This window comes from Boleophthalmus pectinirostris, unplaced genomic scaffold, assembly GCF_026225935.1.
Source record: "Boleophthalmus pectinirostris isolate CB_2022bp ecotype Guang Dong unplaced genomic scaffold, ASM2622593v1 HiC_scaffold_8, whole genome shotgun sequence".
NCBI lineage: Eukaryota > Metazoa > Chordata > Actinopteri > Gobiiformes > Gobiidae > Boleophthalmus > Boleophthalmus pectinirostris.
The window spans coordinates 13,637,529-13,654,913 of record NW_026571515.1 but is presented as its reverse complement, the minus strand read 5'-3'; the positions used below and the strand labels follow the sequence as shown (position 1 = coordinate 13,654,913).

The 17,385-nt window shown below is 39.5% G+C and overlaps 1 protein-coding gene across 1 annotated transcript in view; it reads right to left on the bottom strand.

Annotated features, from left to right (window-relative positions):
* Window positions 1–17,385, bottom strand: part of prdm16 (PR domain containing 16) — a 65,940-nt gene that overhangs the window by 37,009 nt on the left and 11,546 nt on the right. The window contains exon 2 of the mRNA XM_055166050.1: window positions 10,263–10,365. Within this exon, the coding sequence (XP_055022025.1) occupies window positions 10,263–10,365 (103 nt within the window). The remainder of the gene's footprint in view (window positions 1–10,262; window positions 10,366–17,385) is intronic.

Genomic DNA, 17,385 nt, shown 5'->3' with positions numbered 1-17,385 from the left:
CATGTGTAATTTGTTCAGTCGTTTTTCAAAATTAAGAAAATGAAAAAAACAACGATTTTCTTCAAAACCAAAATGAAAAAACAGATAACGATTTGTTTTTTCAGTTTTAGGTTTTGTGTTTAAATGTAAAAAAAACAACAACAGTGACTTAAACTGCAATGCCGGACTGAACCAGGACTGAACCAGGACTAAAACAGGACTAAACCAGTCTCAGTCCTGGTCTCAGTCCTGGCCTGGTGCTGGTCTTAGTCACGGTCTGGTCCCGGTCTGGTCCTGGTCTCAGTCTCGGTCTCAGTCTTGATCTCAGTCTTGATCTCAATCTTGGTCTCAGTCCCAGTCTCAGTCCCAGTCTCAGTCCCAGTCCCAGTCTGGTCCCAGTCTCAGTGCTGGTCTCAGTTCCGGTCTCAGTTCTGGTCTGGTCCCGGATTGGTCCTGGGTTCAGTCCTGGTCTGGTTCCGGTCTGAGTCCTGGTCTAGTCCCGATCTCAGTCCTGGTCTGGTCCCGGTCTCAGTCCTGGTCCTGGTCTCGGTCTGATCCCGATCTCAGTCCTGGTCCCGGACCTGGTCCCAGTCAAGGTCTTAGTCCTAGTGTGGTCACAGTCTTAGTCCCAGTCTGGTCCTGGTTTCAGTTCCGGTCTGGGTTCAGTCTGGTTCCAGGCTTAGTACTGGTCTGGTCTCAGTCTCAGTCCCAGTCTCAGTCCCGGTCTGGTCCCGGTCTTAATCCCAATCTCAGTGCTGATGCGATCCCAGTCTCAGTCCTGGTCCTGGTCTGGGTTTGGTCGTGGTCTCAATCCCGACAGTCTACGCTGGCGCACCTCCGGGCCCGTTTCAACACTCCTGGTTTAGTCCTGGTTTAGTCCTGGTTTAGTCCTGGTTCAGTCCTGGCTCCTGAAGTGTTTTCTCTTTGAAATAAGAACTCTAAATATTCAGGATTTATATGTTAAACATGCTTGAATAAAATAAAATAAAATAAAACACATTTTTTCATTACAGAATAAAATGTCAGTGTACTTTCTTTTTTATTCCCACGTGGTTTTATATCTGTGTGATCCTCCGTGGTCCAGGTCAGTTCTTTTAGTATCGATACCTCCTCAAATGAGTATCTAGTGTCTGTATTCTGTGTACTTTTGACATCTACACACACTTGCAGTACTTTAACTCGAAGCACCGCTGTCCGACATCGCTTCGTGACATGATTCGTTTCGATCCGCAAACACAACAAAACACTGTTATACCTGACGACCAAATGAGTCCAAGATGTGAGCGAGGAACTGGAGGAACTACGGGCCCTTTTCCGCTTTGGTGCAGCTCGGAGTTTAGATTTGCAGATAAAATATTGGACGTATTGGGAGTGACGTACAGGGACGCGGCGGAAAAGAGGTGAATCGGGTTTCTCCCCCCCGAACCAGGACGGTAAAAGAGAAACACGAAAACGAGAGCACAACGCCAACGATTCAGAGCGAGAGACAGAGGCAAGGGACCGACAACGAGACGAAGAGATGTGACTGTACCACGTTTGTCAGTGATGTTTTGACTGACGAAATGTTTACGAGATGTTGAGTCGAGGCCAAGCTAAGTCAAGTCCCAGTTTTAGTCCTGGTTTAGTCCAAGTTAAGTCCTGGTTTTAGTCCAAGTTAAGTCCTACTTTTTCTCCTGGTTTAACAGTTTTAATCCTGTTTAAATCCAAATTAAGTCGTGATGTTAGTCCTGTTTTAGTCCAAGTTAAGTCCCAGTTTTAGTCTTGGTTTTGACTGTGAATTTAACCAAATGTTTACGAGATGCTGAGTCGAGTTCAAGTTAAGTCCCAGTTTTAGTCCTGGTCTAGTCCAAGTTAAGTCCCAGTTTTAGTCCTGGTTTAGTCCAAGTTAAGTCCCACTTTTTGTCCTGGTTTAACAGTTTTATTCCTGTTTTAGTCCAAGTAAAGTCCCAGTTTTAGTCTTGGTTTTGACTGTGAATTTGACGAAATGTTTACAAGATGTTGGGTCGAGTTCAAGGTAAGTTCCAGTTTTAGTCCTGGTTTAGTCCAAGTTAAGTCCCAGTTTTAGTCCAAGATAAGTCCCAGTTTAGTCCAAGTTAAGTCCCACTTTTTGTCCTGGTTTAAGTTTTATTCCTGTTTTATTCCAAGTAAAGTGACAGTTTTACTCCTAGTTTAGTCCAAGTTAAGTCCTAGTTTTAGTCTTGGTCTAGTCCAGTGCTTCTCAATTATTTTCTGTCATGCCCCCCTAGGATGAATAAAACATCTCGCGCCCCCCCCCCCCCCCCCCCCATTTTTCATGGTGTCACTTGAGGGTCTGCTACACTTCGTGTTTACACTTCATACTCAAACTCTGTGCTGTGTGCAAAGCGCGCATGCTCAGTGCAAACAAAACACCTACACCACCGAGCGAATGCTCCCTGCGCACACTCTGCCAATGAGAGCGCCACTGCCCCCTAATGTAGTGGAAGTGCAATTGCACTTTATTCTAAAGGCCCGTTCAGACCAAAGCGTCAAAGCGTCCACTTTCTATGTAAAGTCTATGTGGACGCGCGACTAGAGCGTCCTGCGTTTTTGCGGCGCGTTTTCGGCGTCAGCGCGGCGCGAATCTGGCGTCAGCGCAGCGCGTCTTCAGCGTTTTGGCGTCAGCGGCCAAGACGCGCGTCCAAGGCGTCAGCGTCAAGAAGTTGAAAATTCTGAACTTTTCGTGTCAGACGCGCCGCGTCAACCAATCAGGGACGAGTATCCAGAGACGCACCGACGTTATTATCAGGAAGAAAAACCCGAGAACCAGAACGAGAACCACAAACATGAGCGGAGAATAAATATATACACCACAATCACCGAGCCGATCGCGAGGAATACACCAGGACCGGACCAGGACTAAACCAGGACTAGACCGAGACTAGACCGAGACTAGACCGAGACTAGACCGAGACTAAACAAGGACTAGACCGGGACTAGACCGGGACCAGACCGGGACTAGACCGTGATTAGACCAGGACTAGACCGGGACTAGACCGTGATTAGACCAGGACCAGACCGGTATTAGACCAGGACTTGACCGGGACTGATCCAGTGTCATTAGCGGAGTATAAATATATATACGCCCCAGCCGTCGACCCGATCTCCTCCTTTGATGTTTTATGTCATAAAAACACTCTCTCAGTCTGGTCTGACATTGTTTCGGGAAAGGAGCGGGACCGGGCTCTTGTTTCCAGGGCAACGGACGCGCGTCAAGTATTTTTGTCCCGTTCGTCCACGGCGTCAAAGATGCGCGTCGGGGGCGTCTAAACTCAAATGCAAAGGCGCTCAAATAGAGGCGTCAAGGCGTTTTTTGACGCTTTGGTGTGAACGGCCCTTAAGACAGTAAAAAAAATCAAAATAAAAAAGCATGCTCCCCGAGGTCAAACGCGCCCCCCTTGACGGAGCCTCGCGCCCCCCAAGGGGGGCGCGCCCCACTATTTGAGAAGCACTGGTCTAGTCCAAGTTAAATCTCAGTTATACGTCTGGTTTAGTCCAAGTTAAGTCCCACTTTTTGTCTTGGTCAAGTCCAAGATTAGTCCTGGTTTAGTCCTGGTTCAGTCCTGGTTTAGTCCTGGTTCAACATAGGATTCATATTTGTTTCATACATTCTTTTTGTTTTATTGACATATTTAAAATATTAATACATTTTTTAAAGTAAATATTTGCATTGGCCATATTAGTAGCAGCTTCATTTTTGAACTGGACTGAAAATAAAAGTACTTTTTATAATTGTCTGATATTCCTTTTTACTCTTTAAGTACATTTTTAAACAGGTACTTTAATACTTTAACTTAGTAGCTAGTATCTAGTATCTGTTCTTTTACTTTTACTTGAGTACTTCCACTGTGCTTTAGTCATTCTTGCTCTCGTAATCGTTTGCAGTTCATCTTTCCCACTCGTATACACTGTAGTTGTGTCATTTGGCAAGACTCTTAACCAATTTTAAAGTCTGCTTGTGTGAATAACTGAATTATCCCTGAATATAAGCAGCTTAAAGTTAATTGTTTATTTTAGTCAGTGCTTAGTTGAGGTCTGGTTTTCGTCTTTCGTCTTAATATGTGAACAACGTGGGTGAAATGCCTTGCCCAAGGACACAACATGAATATGCAAGAGGTGTGGATTCATTTATCAGTATGAAACGTGAGTATTTATTTAGGCTCATGAGCATAAACCGATCCTTTAACACTTCATAAATAACTTTTAAAAGACTGCAGAATGTTAAAATGAAAGTCTCTCGAAGATGTCTGGTATCGGATATCGGCACAGATTCTGAAAATGCTTTATAAATTATATCGACTTCCAAATATCGGTTCGATTCTGGTTGAATATATTTGTATAAATTGATGTAATGAGAGTGTTTACTGGTGGGAGCCGGCCCAAAAAGTCTCATAATGTTTGAACTAAAGATGTAACGATATCCAAATCTCACGGTACGATATTTATTGCGATATTTTAAAGAGGCTGATGTAACTGTAGATAGGACACTTTTTTGCTTTTAAAATACCTTGACAAGATTTTGGTGTGAATTATTCTCGTCACAATCCCAAGAATTCAAGTAAAAACATATTTCATCATGTTGTCTGCACTGAAATGAATCATGGGATATGTATTTCCTGATGTTTATAAGCTGTTGATTCTATAAAACCATGCATTTATGCAAAGGAACTTGTGATTCGATAAATTGTGACAATCTACGATATTATTCTGAGACTTTTGATGATACAATATCATTATATTTTGGTTATTGTAACACTTTTTTACATTTAAAATACCTTGTCAAGATTTTGGTGTGAATTATTCCAGTCATAATCCCAAGAATTCAAATGAAAAACATAAAAAAACACGATATTATTGTGAGACTTTTGACAATATAATATCACAATATTTGCTCAGTGCTATAATCTATTTATTTATTTAAGGTTTTTATTGGTACGGATGTGAGAATGTGTCTATATTTATTCATTTTTACTGCCACAGATTTGCTCTGTCGAAGTTTTGTTACATTTTGTACAATGACAATAAATCTAAATCGAATCTAAATCTATTTCGGTTATTGTTACATCCCTAGTTTGAACTTTTTATTTACACAAAGTATAGTTAACAACACATTTGGATCAGTTTTGTCTTATGTTATTTTTGTTTTAAAGAAATAAACGCAGGAATAAATGCAGGAATTGGTAGATACTTAAATCTGTAGTATCGGAATTGGTATCAAAACTGAAAAAGCTGGAGCAAAAATGCATTATGAAGGAGAAAAACCACAAAGAAACGACTTCAAATTTACAGAAAAATGGCTAATTTTCCATTTCACATAAAAAATAAAAAACCTCTCAACCTATGAAACCACTTTGAGCTTGGTTGCGTACAAATAATAACTATACTTACATACTTTCCTATAACTCTACTTCATCCTCGGCCAATTTTACACATTTTTCCTGTCCTTTCACTACTAACAAAGCCCTTTTTTACGTATTCCCTGGCAGGTCCATGAACGCCCCGCTGTTCAGGCCCGCGTCCCTGAAGGCTTTTACGGCTTAACACAAGGGGCTGACGCTAAATGACTCTGAAGCGATAAAAGCGGAGACTCATTTTCACAGCTCCGCTACAAAATGTGACGCGGATATGTTCCTTAAAGTCGCGCTCTGATCCCGGCTTTCCTGCGAACTCCAAAACTCCGAGCTTAAACCGATGGAAGGTGACAGCGCCAATTGACAAACAGATTTTTTTCCCCCCAAAATATTTGAACCCAAGTACAGATAAAGTATCGAAGCAGCTCCGGAGGTTAATGTCTGGGGGCGTTTCAGTGTCTGATAGTCCGGAAGTGCACGTTAGCATGCTAGTTGTTGTTATTTTTTAACATCGTGGCAAATCTGGTGAACAATTAGAATGCGTAAGGTAAGTGAGGAATAATTTTGGGCTGCTGAAAACTGTTTAAAAGTTTTTTTTAGTTCTGTTTTTCCACATTTTTAATTCCATAAGAAGCAGGTAATAGTAGAAGTCGAAAATACTAACTGTGGTGCATTCAAGAGTGCATTCATGCTTAAAAAACAGGACTTAACCTTGAACTAGACCTGGACCAGACCAGGACTAAATCAGGATTAGAATGAGACCAAATCAAGGGTTAAAACCAGGACCAAATCATGACAAGTGTGAACGTGCCCTAAAACTACTATCTAAACTGGATCAAAGTATCTATACTGTAAAAACAAACAATACAAAATTTGATCTTTCTTGAACACTTTTAGAATACCTGGACTAGTCCAGGAGCCTGAACCAAGTCCACATCAGGACTAAACAAGGGTTAAACCAGGACCAAATCATGTTAAGTGTGAACGCGCCCTGAAACTAGTATCAAAACTGGATCAAAGTATCAATACTAAAAAAAATACAAAATTTGATCTTTCCTGAACAGTTTTAGAATAATTTTAGGATTTATCAGAAATATCATGAGACCACATAGGACTAAACCAAGACTAGAACAGGACCAAACCAGGGACGAAACAGGGGTTAGACCAGGACCAAATCATGTCAAGTGTGAACGCACCCTAAAACTAGTATCAGAACCAAATCCAAGTATTGATACTGAAGAAAACAAACAAAAACAAATAATACAAAATTTTTGTTTAGTTTTAGAATACCTGAACTAGACCAGGAATAAACCAAGACTAGAACGAGACCAAACCAAGTCCACATCAGGACTAAACAGGGCTTAAACCAGGACCAAATCATGTCAAGTGTGAACGCGCCCTAAAACTAGTATCAAAACTGGATTAAAGTATCAATATTGAAAAAAAATACAAAATTGGATCTTTCCTGAACAGTTTTAGAATAATTTTAAGATTTATCAGAACTATCATAAGACCACATAGGATTAAACCAAGACTAGAACAGGGCTTGAACCCTGACCAAATCATGTCAAGTGTGAACGAGCCCTAAAACTAATATTGAAACTGGGTCAAAGTATCAATACTGAAAAAACAAAAAACAAAAACAAACAATAAAAAATTGGATCTTTCCTGAACAGTTTTAGAATAACTTTATGATTTATCAGAGCAATTATAAGACCACATAAGACAAAACCAAGACTAGAACGGGACCAAACCAAAGATTAAACAAGGTCCAAATCATGACAAGTGTGAACGCGCCCTAAAGAAACTGGGTCAAAGTATCAATATTGAAAAAAAAAAGACAAAAAAACAAAAAATACAAAATTTGATTTTACTTGAGCAATTTTAAAATACCTGAACAAGACCAGGTCTAAACCAAGACTAGAACAAGACCAAACCAAGTCCGCATCAAGACTAGACAGGGCTTAAACACAGGACCAAATCATGTCAAGCATGAACGCGCCCTTAAACTAGTACCGAAACAATATCAATATTGAAAATAACAAACAAAAACAAAACATAAACAATACAAAATTTCATCTTTAAAATACATCATCATAAAAGTCCTAATGCAAACTGTCTAAAAAACAACATTTTAAATTACGATTGTGGTTTCAGAATCGGTTTTAAATACCAAGTCTGTTCCTCAGTCTTAAATTTTTAATGTTAATACACTGTAATAGGTGGTTAGCGAAATATTTGAGACAAGAAAACTAGACTAGTGGGAGAGTACGGGGCTGGTTTCCAAATCGAGGGGTTGTCAAATCTGAAGTTAAAACATTTTCAGAATAAAACCTTCAAGTTTTGAGACAATTCAAGTGTGTCAGGAAATTTTTTGGAAGAAATGTTATGATTGTTTGGGGGAGGCTTGTGTGTTCCTGTGAAAATATTAGGAACACAATATTTTGTGGCATTTTTTTCATAGTTATTTGAAAACATTTAAAATAATATAGGTTGTGAATGCTGAAAAAGTATCTCTAAATTGCAGTGATTATGATTACAAATACATTACTGTCAGTGACATTTGTTGGGTAAAAGTACTTTTTCAGTATTTTTAAGCACATACTTGAGTATAATTCTGTAATTGTAATGAGTTAGACCTTAATTTTAAATCAGATATTACTGATTAACTACTGTACATGTCTTAGTTGTTCATTGATTCAGTGATATATCATGATATGTCATTGCACAATTCTCTGAATCGATCTTTTAAACAATTATTTTCACTAAAATTCATCAATTACATTCACTGTTCTCATGATTTTAAAAAGGTAATCATTTATATTTCATATTTGGATGTAACAATACCCTAAATATCATGATATCATGATGTCAAAAGTCTCACAATAATATTGTGGGCTGTCATAATATATCGAGTTACAAGTTCCTGTGCTTGAATACATGGTTTTATAGTAGCAACAGTTAATAAACAAAGTGACTACATATCCCATGATTCATTTCAGTGCAGAAAACGAAGAAATATGTTTTTTTACTTGAATTCTTGGGATTATGATGGAATGATTCGCATCAAAGTCTTGTCAAGGTATTTTAAAAGCAAAAAAGTGTCCTATCTACAGTTCTATATCGCAATAAATGTCGTATAAATATCGAGATTTGGATATCGTTACATCTCTAATTTCATACAGTTTGGTTCTCGTGAAGGTGTAGGTGACAATATTATTGGAAGAAATTATTGATAAATCACAATATATCATTCATTGTCTTAGTATTGGGATGTATCGTGATGTATTGAATCGTGACGTGCGTATCGTGATATGTATCGTATCGTCACCGCGAGTCCCTAGGCCTCTAAACACACACGATAACAGCACTGCATCTCTCAAAGCTCAGAGAATGTGCAAATTGTGATTTAAAACAATTGAGTTCACCTTTAGCGTTTCAAATGAATCAGATTTTGTACAAAAGCGTGATCTAAAATGCTTCAAAAATTGCTTAGTTAGTGACGAGTATTTGGAATAGGATCTTAGAATCTGCTTTGTGTACGTTTTACTTAATACAATACTTGAGCAAGTATTTGTTGGCACTACTTGCTCTTGTAACTGTGAATATTTAGCAATGTAGCTGTACTTTTACTCAAGTACAAATGTAAAATATTCTTTACACAACGGCTACTTTGCAACATGTTTTCAGATAATTCCACTGTTTCAGAATGTCAGCCCAGCCTCCTCTAACACATGACACATATATACAATAAATACAGTATAAACACTTTAACTTCTTGGGTTCTTTTTAAAGACAATACAGTAAGGTGTATTTTCTTTAAACAGAACCCAAGAAGTTAAAATACATACGAAGACAAAATGAACATCCTTGGCCGAGTATAAACACATAAAGCAGATGTTCACAATCATTCATAACAACGTAGAGAAAAGAATGGAAACATAAATGAATAAAGGAGACAGTGACTGATTTTGGGGAGGGGGAGGAAATCCATCTGTGTATTAAGTCTTTGAAAAGATGATTGATTATTGAAATGGCTTTTTTGCAAGATAAGTAAGACATGAATGTGCTTCTGTGGAGCTGTTTTCTTGTGCATCTGTGTATTTGTTCTCTTGTACGTCTGTGCAACTGTGTGAGCTGTTCTGTTGTGTCTGTTGTGCATTTGTGGAGCTGTTCTGTTGTGCATCTGTTGTGCGTCTGTGTCTCTGTTCTCTTGTACGTCTGTATATTTGTTCTCTTGTACGTCTGTGCGTCAGTTGTGCGTCTGTTGTACGTCTGTGGAGCTGTTTTGATGTACGTTTGTGCGCTGTTATCTTGTGCATCTGTTGTGTGCCTTATTTGAATTTTGAATTTTATTTATCTGGAGGATAAGCCCCTTGAGATGTTCTGCCGTCTCGTTTTCGAGGGGGTCCTCACAACTACAAATTCATGTCTGTTGTGCGTCTGTTGTGCGTCTGTGGAGCTGTTCTGTTATGCATCTGTTGTATGTCTGTGTATTTGTTCTCTTGTACGTCTGTTGTACGTCTGTTGTGTGTCTGTTGTGCGTCTGTGAAGCTGTTCTCATGTACGTCTGTGTATTTATTCTCTTGTGCGTCTCTGTATTTGTTCTCTTGTGCGTCTGTTGTACGTCTGTGTCTCTGTCCTCTTGTATGTCCGTGTCTCTGTCCTCTTGTACGTCCGTGTCTCTGTTCTCTTGTACGTCCGTGTCTCTGTCCTCTTGTACGTCCGTGTCTCTGTCCTCTTGTACGTCCGTGTCTCTGTCCTCTTGTCCGGGAGCCTACATGCGTAACTTGGCACCAGTGGGCGCGGTGCCGTCCCCCTGCGCAAAGACGCACGGGCACGTCGCGCTTCGGTTCTCCCCGGTCCGGAGTGTGTGTGTTTAAACCGCGCTCTAATCACGCGCATTCGTCTTACCCTGCAGGTTGGGTGCCATGGATCCCTCGGGGAAAATGCCGTCCTTCATATACACCAGTAGCTCCTCCCCCGCCTCGATGTCCCGGACCGTTTTGTAGTAGATCTGCGAACACACAATTCAATTTGTCAAGATATTTTTTTTATTATTTTTATTAAGTTATTTGTTTATATTTTTATTGGATCAGTTGACATCCTTGGATTTATTTGGGATTGAGAGTTATTTTCTTTTTTTTGCTTTTCTTTTTTCTTTCTATCGTCACGAAGACTCACTCATTTGACGAAAAAGTATAGGTTTATTTTATTTTTAATTTATTTAAATACCATCTATCTATCTATCTATCTATCTATCTATCTATCTATCTATCTATCTATCTATCTATCTATCTATCTATCTATCTATCTATCTATCTATCTATAGGCCTACAATTATGGCAAAACCTTCTAGGACTCTCTCATTTCACGATAATTTATGGAGTTGCTTTATTTTTAATTTAAATAGAACAAATACAGAGATATTTGTGTCATTTCATCTTAAAATATTAAACAAAATATTTACAAAAATTCGTATAAATTGTGAAAACTTAGATTACATTTTTTGTTTTAGCGTATTTTTGTTTCGTAATCCAGTATAATTAAAACAGTATTGATTCCTAAAACGATATATAGTTATGTTTTGGCACGTTTGCGCGTAATTTCACAGCCACTAATCCAACCCGTGCTACTCATCCGTGCAGTTTAACGTATTTATAGTCTCCAGAAACGCGTTTAATACACTTTGGAGTAGAAGGTGTAACGTGAGGCCGCTGATCCAAAAGGCCTTTCGCTTCGACGCGGCCGTGCGAAGTCAAAAATCACAGAAAAAATCCGGTGGAACGCGCTGGGGACATTGAATAAATTACGGTAGCGCGTTTCATCTCCTCCCTGCGCGCGCCAGCCCACAGCTTTGCGTCAAAACGAACCACGAACGGCACCAGGTTTGGATCAAGGCCAAAAAAAAAAAAAAAAAAAAAAAAAGCGATATTATAAATCCAAACGCCAAAAAATTGAATAAAACAGCGAGTTACAATCGTTGGCATTCTCGCGTTGACGATAATACGTAAATCACTTCTTAAAAATACAAGTAAATTTTGACATTTGCGATGGATTAAACGCGTTTTAACTCACAATTACGCGTTAATAAATACAAATTGTGTGCCGTTTTTTCACACGCGTAAACCTGGACATGATTAAAGTAATTTACAGACATCGATCGGTTAATTGTTCGTGCGCAATCAGTCAAATGCGCATCAAAATGTTCAAAATGCATCAAGAATAGATAGATAATTATAGTTAATTCACCAAAAAAAAAATCTGTTTAATTGTTACAGTTTACAAAATAATAATCAGTGCGTAATCACGTCGTGTCCAGTTTTGCTTTTTATTTCCTGATAGCAGTTCGACACGATAGATCTACTCTTCCCTTCGAAGTTACATCACCAATAATTCGGCACGATGTTAGAAATAATCCAAAACAGCTCAAGAAATTCAGAATTGTTGTGAAAATGTTATAATTTTAGTGTAAAAATGCGTTCTGGCGTTCGTGTTTCGCTTTTGGACACGCTCACACACTCGGCACAGTACCGCGTAACGCCACATGGTCGCGCTGTGCACCAAGCCAAACCAAACCCTCACGCTCCCCGCACTCCGCTCTCTCTCTTTTTTTTTCTCACACACTCACCCAAACAGGAGGAAAGCTCGCCAAAAAAAGTTACATCCGACACGGGACCGGCGATAGACGCGAGCGCGCACAATTCACAATTCAAAGCAAAAGTAGCGATATTTTTTCGTATTCTACTTTTTGTGTTGTTGTTGTTCAGCCTGACCTTAGTTTTATCGACGAGACGGAGCAGTTGGGAGAGACGAAGAGCCTCCAGCGGCAGCAGAAGTTCACCAGTCCCGGAGGAGTTGGCCACGCAGCCCATAGTCGGGGCGCCTCGGAGCGGGCAGGGACGCGGCGGAGGGGTCGGTCCCCGGAGCGAGCGAGCAGGGCGCACGGTTCCGGAGAGACACCACAGCACACCAGCCGAAGCGCGCGCACGGAGGGTCGGACGGACGGATAGATAGATGAGACAGAACTGAACGCGACTGTCCCCCTTGCTCCGATCTTGTCCGCGGCGGTGAGGATGATGCCCTGCCCCTGCCCTTCGTTCATTAGTGCGCTCCCGACTGTCGCCCCCGTCGGCCACTCCTCCCCCGCCTCCCCGTCTTATCTCCAGCCAAAAGCATCGCAAAGACCCCTCCCCAACATCCCCGCTCCGCTCTCCGCCTGATAAATCTATTATTGATGTCGGGGAATGGACAAGAGAGACTGGAGATGTCCGCGGACGCAGGAGCGAAGCCGGTGCGCAACCCGGAAAGATTTGGCACGCGTAAAAGGCGCTGTTACTCTTCTGACTTTTCTTTGGTTAAGTTGATTTGAAATGAGGTTCATTCTGGTTGTGTTTTCTTATTATCTTTAACAGATGGAGGAAATAATCAGCCAATTCCTCAAAAATTAAATTAATGTTTTTATTTCGAGCAACTACAATTTTTCCCGTGTTTTTGTTTTTTTCGATCTGAACAACTTTTTCGCAACAGAATCAAAATAAACTTAACCTTTAAATCATTTTTTAATAATTCCTATAATTAATTTTGTATTTATTTGAAAACAAATACACAATTAAATTGCGTCGTTTTTGACAACACACAACCAAAACAAAGGCCAAGCGTTTCCGAACAAACCAATAAAAATAATTCACGTTAATTAGCTGATCCGTGTCTTTATTGCTCCTGTCTACGTCAGCACGTGCACTAATTTCAGTCAGCATTAAAGCTACACTGTGATAAGGCCTTTTAATACTAGGCCAGGATATATAGGCCCACATTTTGTACCTTTTTTTTCTTTTTTAAACTACAATAAGCTTCTATCAATTTGAGATTAGGCTACATTTAAATTACAACAAGGTAGATTTTTATTCATTTGAATCGATTACAAAAAAACATAAAAACCATGCCATAATTTCAAGTATATTTTAAGGAATTTTTTGACTTTATGTTTATTTTTTGTGTTAGTGTTCAGCAGACACTTGACACAGGATTTGATTAGGCTCACAATAGAAAGCTGGTCCCGGTTATAATAGTCAGTGGCTCGGTGTGTACTCTGGAGTATTATGGTCGTAGGTGCAGTATAGAAATCCTAATCAAATCAGAATTATTACTGCGTATCGAGGGTGTAATTAATTAAGCGGTAATTAAATGTGACTCCTTGACGTTTCATTCAGTGTGAAAAGCGGATAAATCTGTAGTTTAGATTTATACAAACGTGTTCTGTAATGTTCACGTGTGTCAGATGAACTCCCAGTGTTGACACGCTTTTAACGGCCTGGGACTAAACCAGGACTAAACAAGAGGTAAATCAGGATTAAACCAGGACTAAATCAGGTCTGAACCAGGACTAAACAGGAGCTAAATCAGGACTAAACCAGGACTAAACCAGGGCTAAACAAGAGCTAAATTGGGACTAAACCCAGGACTAAACCAGAACTAAACCAGGTCTAAATCACTGCTAAAACCAGGACTAAACAAGAGCTAAACCAGAACTAAAATCAGGATTAAACCAGGTCTAAACCAGAAATAAAACAGGTTTTAGCCAGGACTAAACCAGGACTAAACCAGGTCTAAATCAGGACTAAACCAGCAATAAAACCAGCACTAAACCAGGACTAAACCAGGTCCAAACCAGGAATAAAATCAAGACTAAACCAGGATTAAACCAGGACTAAACCAGGACTAAACCAGGTCTAAATCAGGACTAAACCAGCAATAAAACCAGCACTAAACCAGGACTAAACCAGGTCCAAACCAGGAATAAAATCAAGACTAAACCAGGATTAAACCAGGACTAAACCATGTCTAAACGAGAACTAAAACCAGGACTAAAGCCAAGTCTAAACCAGGACTAATCACGAACTTAACCAGAACTAAAACCAGGACTAAACAAGAACAAAAATCAGGACTAAACCAGGTCTAAACCAGGAATAAAATCAAGACTAAAGTAGGACTAAACAAGAACTAAACAAGAAGTAAAATCAGGATTAAATCAGGACTAAACCAGGACTAAACCAGGTCTAAACCAGGAATAAAATCAAGACTAAACCAGGACTAAACCAAGAATAAAACCAGCCCTAAACCAGGTCTAAACCAGGTTTAAACCATACTGCGCCACCACAACCCCCAGTCCACGAAATATTGTTGGACATAGAACTGGTCTGTGGCACTAAAAAGGTTGAGACATATACAAACATGTTCTGAAATGTCCTTGTGTGTCAGATGCCCTCCCAGAGTCTCCATGGAGACTTAGTCAGTGCAAAACCTGCTAACCTTGTCCTGAAATAAAAGGATTCTTGGGTTCACTTTTCCCTAAGATTCAAATGCTCCTGCACAGATTTAAAACATGCAAAGATACATGCCAATCTAACACTAATATTAACACTAACACTAATACGTACAACATGTGATTTATTCATATTAATTATTAGTTCATGTCGAGTTACTTCCACATTAACTCAACAAAACATTAACATTTAGAAATCACAATTAAAAGAACAATATGTACTTGGGGTGTAACGATATCTGAGTCGGAACCAGGACTAAACCAGAACAAAAACAAGGACTAAACCAGAACTAAACCAGGACTAAACCAGGTCTAAACAAGAACTAAACCAGAAATAAAACCAGAACTAAACCAGGTCTAAAGCCAAGACTAAACCAGATATAAAACCAGAACTAAACCAGGACTAAACCAGGTCTAAAGCCAAGACTAAACCAGATCTAAACCAGGTCTAAACCAGACATAAAACCAGAACTAAAACAGAACTAAACTAGGTCTAAACCAGGTCTAAACCAGGTCTAAACCAGACATAAAACCAGAACTAAAACAGAACTAAAACTAGGTCTAAACCAGGTCTAAACCAGACATAAAACCAGAACTAAAACAGAACTAAACTAGGTCTAAACCAGATCTAAACCAGGTCTAAACCAGACATAAAACCAGAACTAAAACAGAACTAAACTAGGTCTAAACCAGGTCTAAACCAGGACTAAACCAGACATAAAACCAAGACTAAACCAAAAATAAACCAGGACTAAGCAGGACTAAAATAGGATTTAACCAGGACTAAATCAGGTCTAAACCAGATCTAAACCAGGTCTAAAATCACGGATAAACAAGAACTAAACCAGAACTAAAACCAGGTCTAAGCTAGGACTAAACCAAGACTAAACCAGGACTAAAGCAGGTCCAAACCAGGACTAAAACAGGATTTAACCAGGACTAAACCAAGACTAAAACTGGACTGAACCAAGGAGGACTGAACCAGGACTAAACCAGGAATAAAACCAGGACTAAACCAGAACTAAACCAGAACTAAAACCAGAACTAAACCAGGTCTAAAACCAGGACTAACAGCATGTACAGTAGCTTCACTGCTTTTACTACGCAATTACAACTGTGTCTAAAGAGCCTTCACCTGCTCATAGAGACACACACTCATGTTTTTCTCATTCTTAGTTTATGGATAGGCCTCATGTGAAAGCTCAGAACCTCCAGAATTCACTCTCTGAGCTGCAGAGGCTGCACTAGCACTGACTCATGAGTTTTAAGTAGAGATCAGAGAAAGGAACATTAGGATTAAACCAACTGCATGGAAAATCTGATACTAATCGAAACTAAAACTAATATCAAAACTAGTTACTCATTATTTACACGTATCAATACTAAAAAAAAAAGTCACATTGGCAGGAAGTGAACCTTTCCTGAACAGCTTTAGAATGATCTTGAGCTGGATCAAAACAAATATAAGAGCACAAAGACTAGTATTCGTACATGAACCACTGTGGAACCTTCCTGGACCACCGAGGGATTACACAGATATAAAACCACATGGGAATATCACAGGAAGTACTGTTATTTAAAGCAACCTTTTTCCTCTGGTGAGCTACCTTTACAAAACAAAAAGGCCAGAGAGCTACTCATTTTAACGATCACGGGAAATAAAGCGTACGTAAGAGCCACGGCAAGACTTGGCAAGATGGGGTACAGTTAGATAAAACACAAAACATAAACCTTTATTTATTTATGAGTGCACAACGTCAGGCATCAAAATGATAGTTTTACAAAAATAATGGGCAATAGACATTTAATTCACCAATTCTGAGTTATTCAGGACAATACTTGTAATTCAGAAACCCCTTGGCGAGCTACTTGGAAGGGTGTGGAGAGCAACTCGAAGTTCCCGAGCTACAGGTTGGAGACGCTTGATTTAAAGGGTTCATTACGCTATTTTCTGGTCTACTGTAGGTTATAATGTTGTTTCCTCATCACAAACAGATGAGTTGGAGTTGTATTAACAAAATGTAGCTCTTACTAAAAAAATGTAAAAGTGGGCAAGGTACAAACCCCAGGCACACTGTCTGAGAATAGTGGTCAAGATGGTCTTCGTCAATATATTCAGTTGGCCTGCCTCGGGTTTGTACCTTGCCCACTTTTACATTTTTTAGTGAGGTCTACATTTTGTTAATATTTCAAACTGAACCCTCGTTGAGCACCTGCACTGCTGCTTTTGACTTTTTTATGACCCAGTGAAGCGCTCGACCTCTTCTCTTCAGACCTGGACTTGTGTTTTGTTTCATTCACACATGTTTAACGCACAAACTCAACATAATTAGGCTGAGTTCTCCTCTCAAACTGAAAACACTGTTCCACCTTGAGATGCCATGTGGTTAAACAGGAAGTGCTCCATTGTGTTTATGTCCCCTTAACGCCGAGTGTCACAAATATGCGAGAAACCGTTTGGGTCAAGATACAAGCAGAGATAGCAGGGTTAGTGAACTTTTGGCAAGCACTTGTTTTTAGTTGTCGCAAATTTGCAACATACCCAAACTTCTATTTATTTATTTTTTTGCTGTAGTCAAATTAATAATCTCATTTAATTTACCATCTACTTAAAGGCAAAAACATACAAAATTCAGGCGTTAAGGGATTAAACTCCACACACCTTCACTTGAATCACGTGGATCATTTCAGGCTTGAAATTGCCAAAATCTG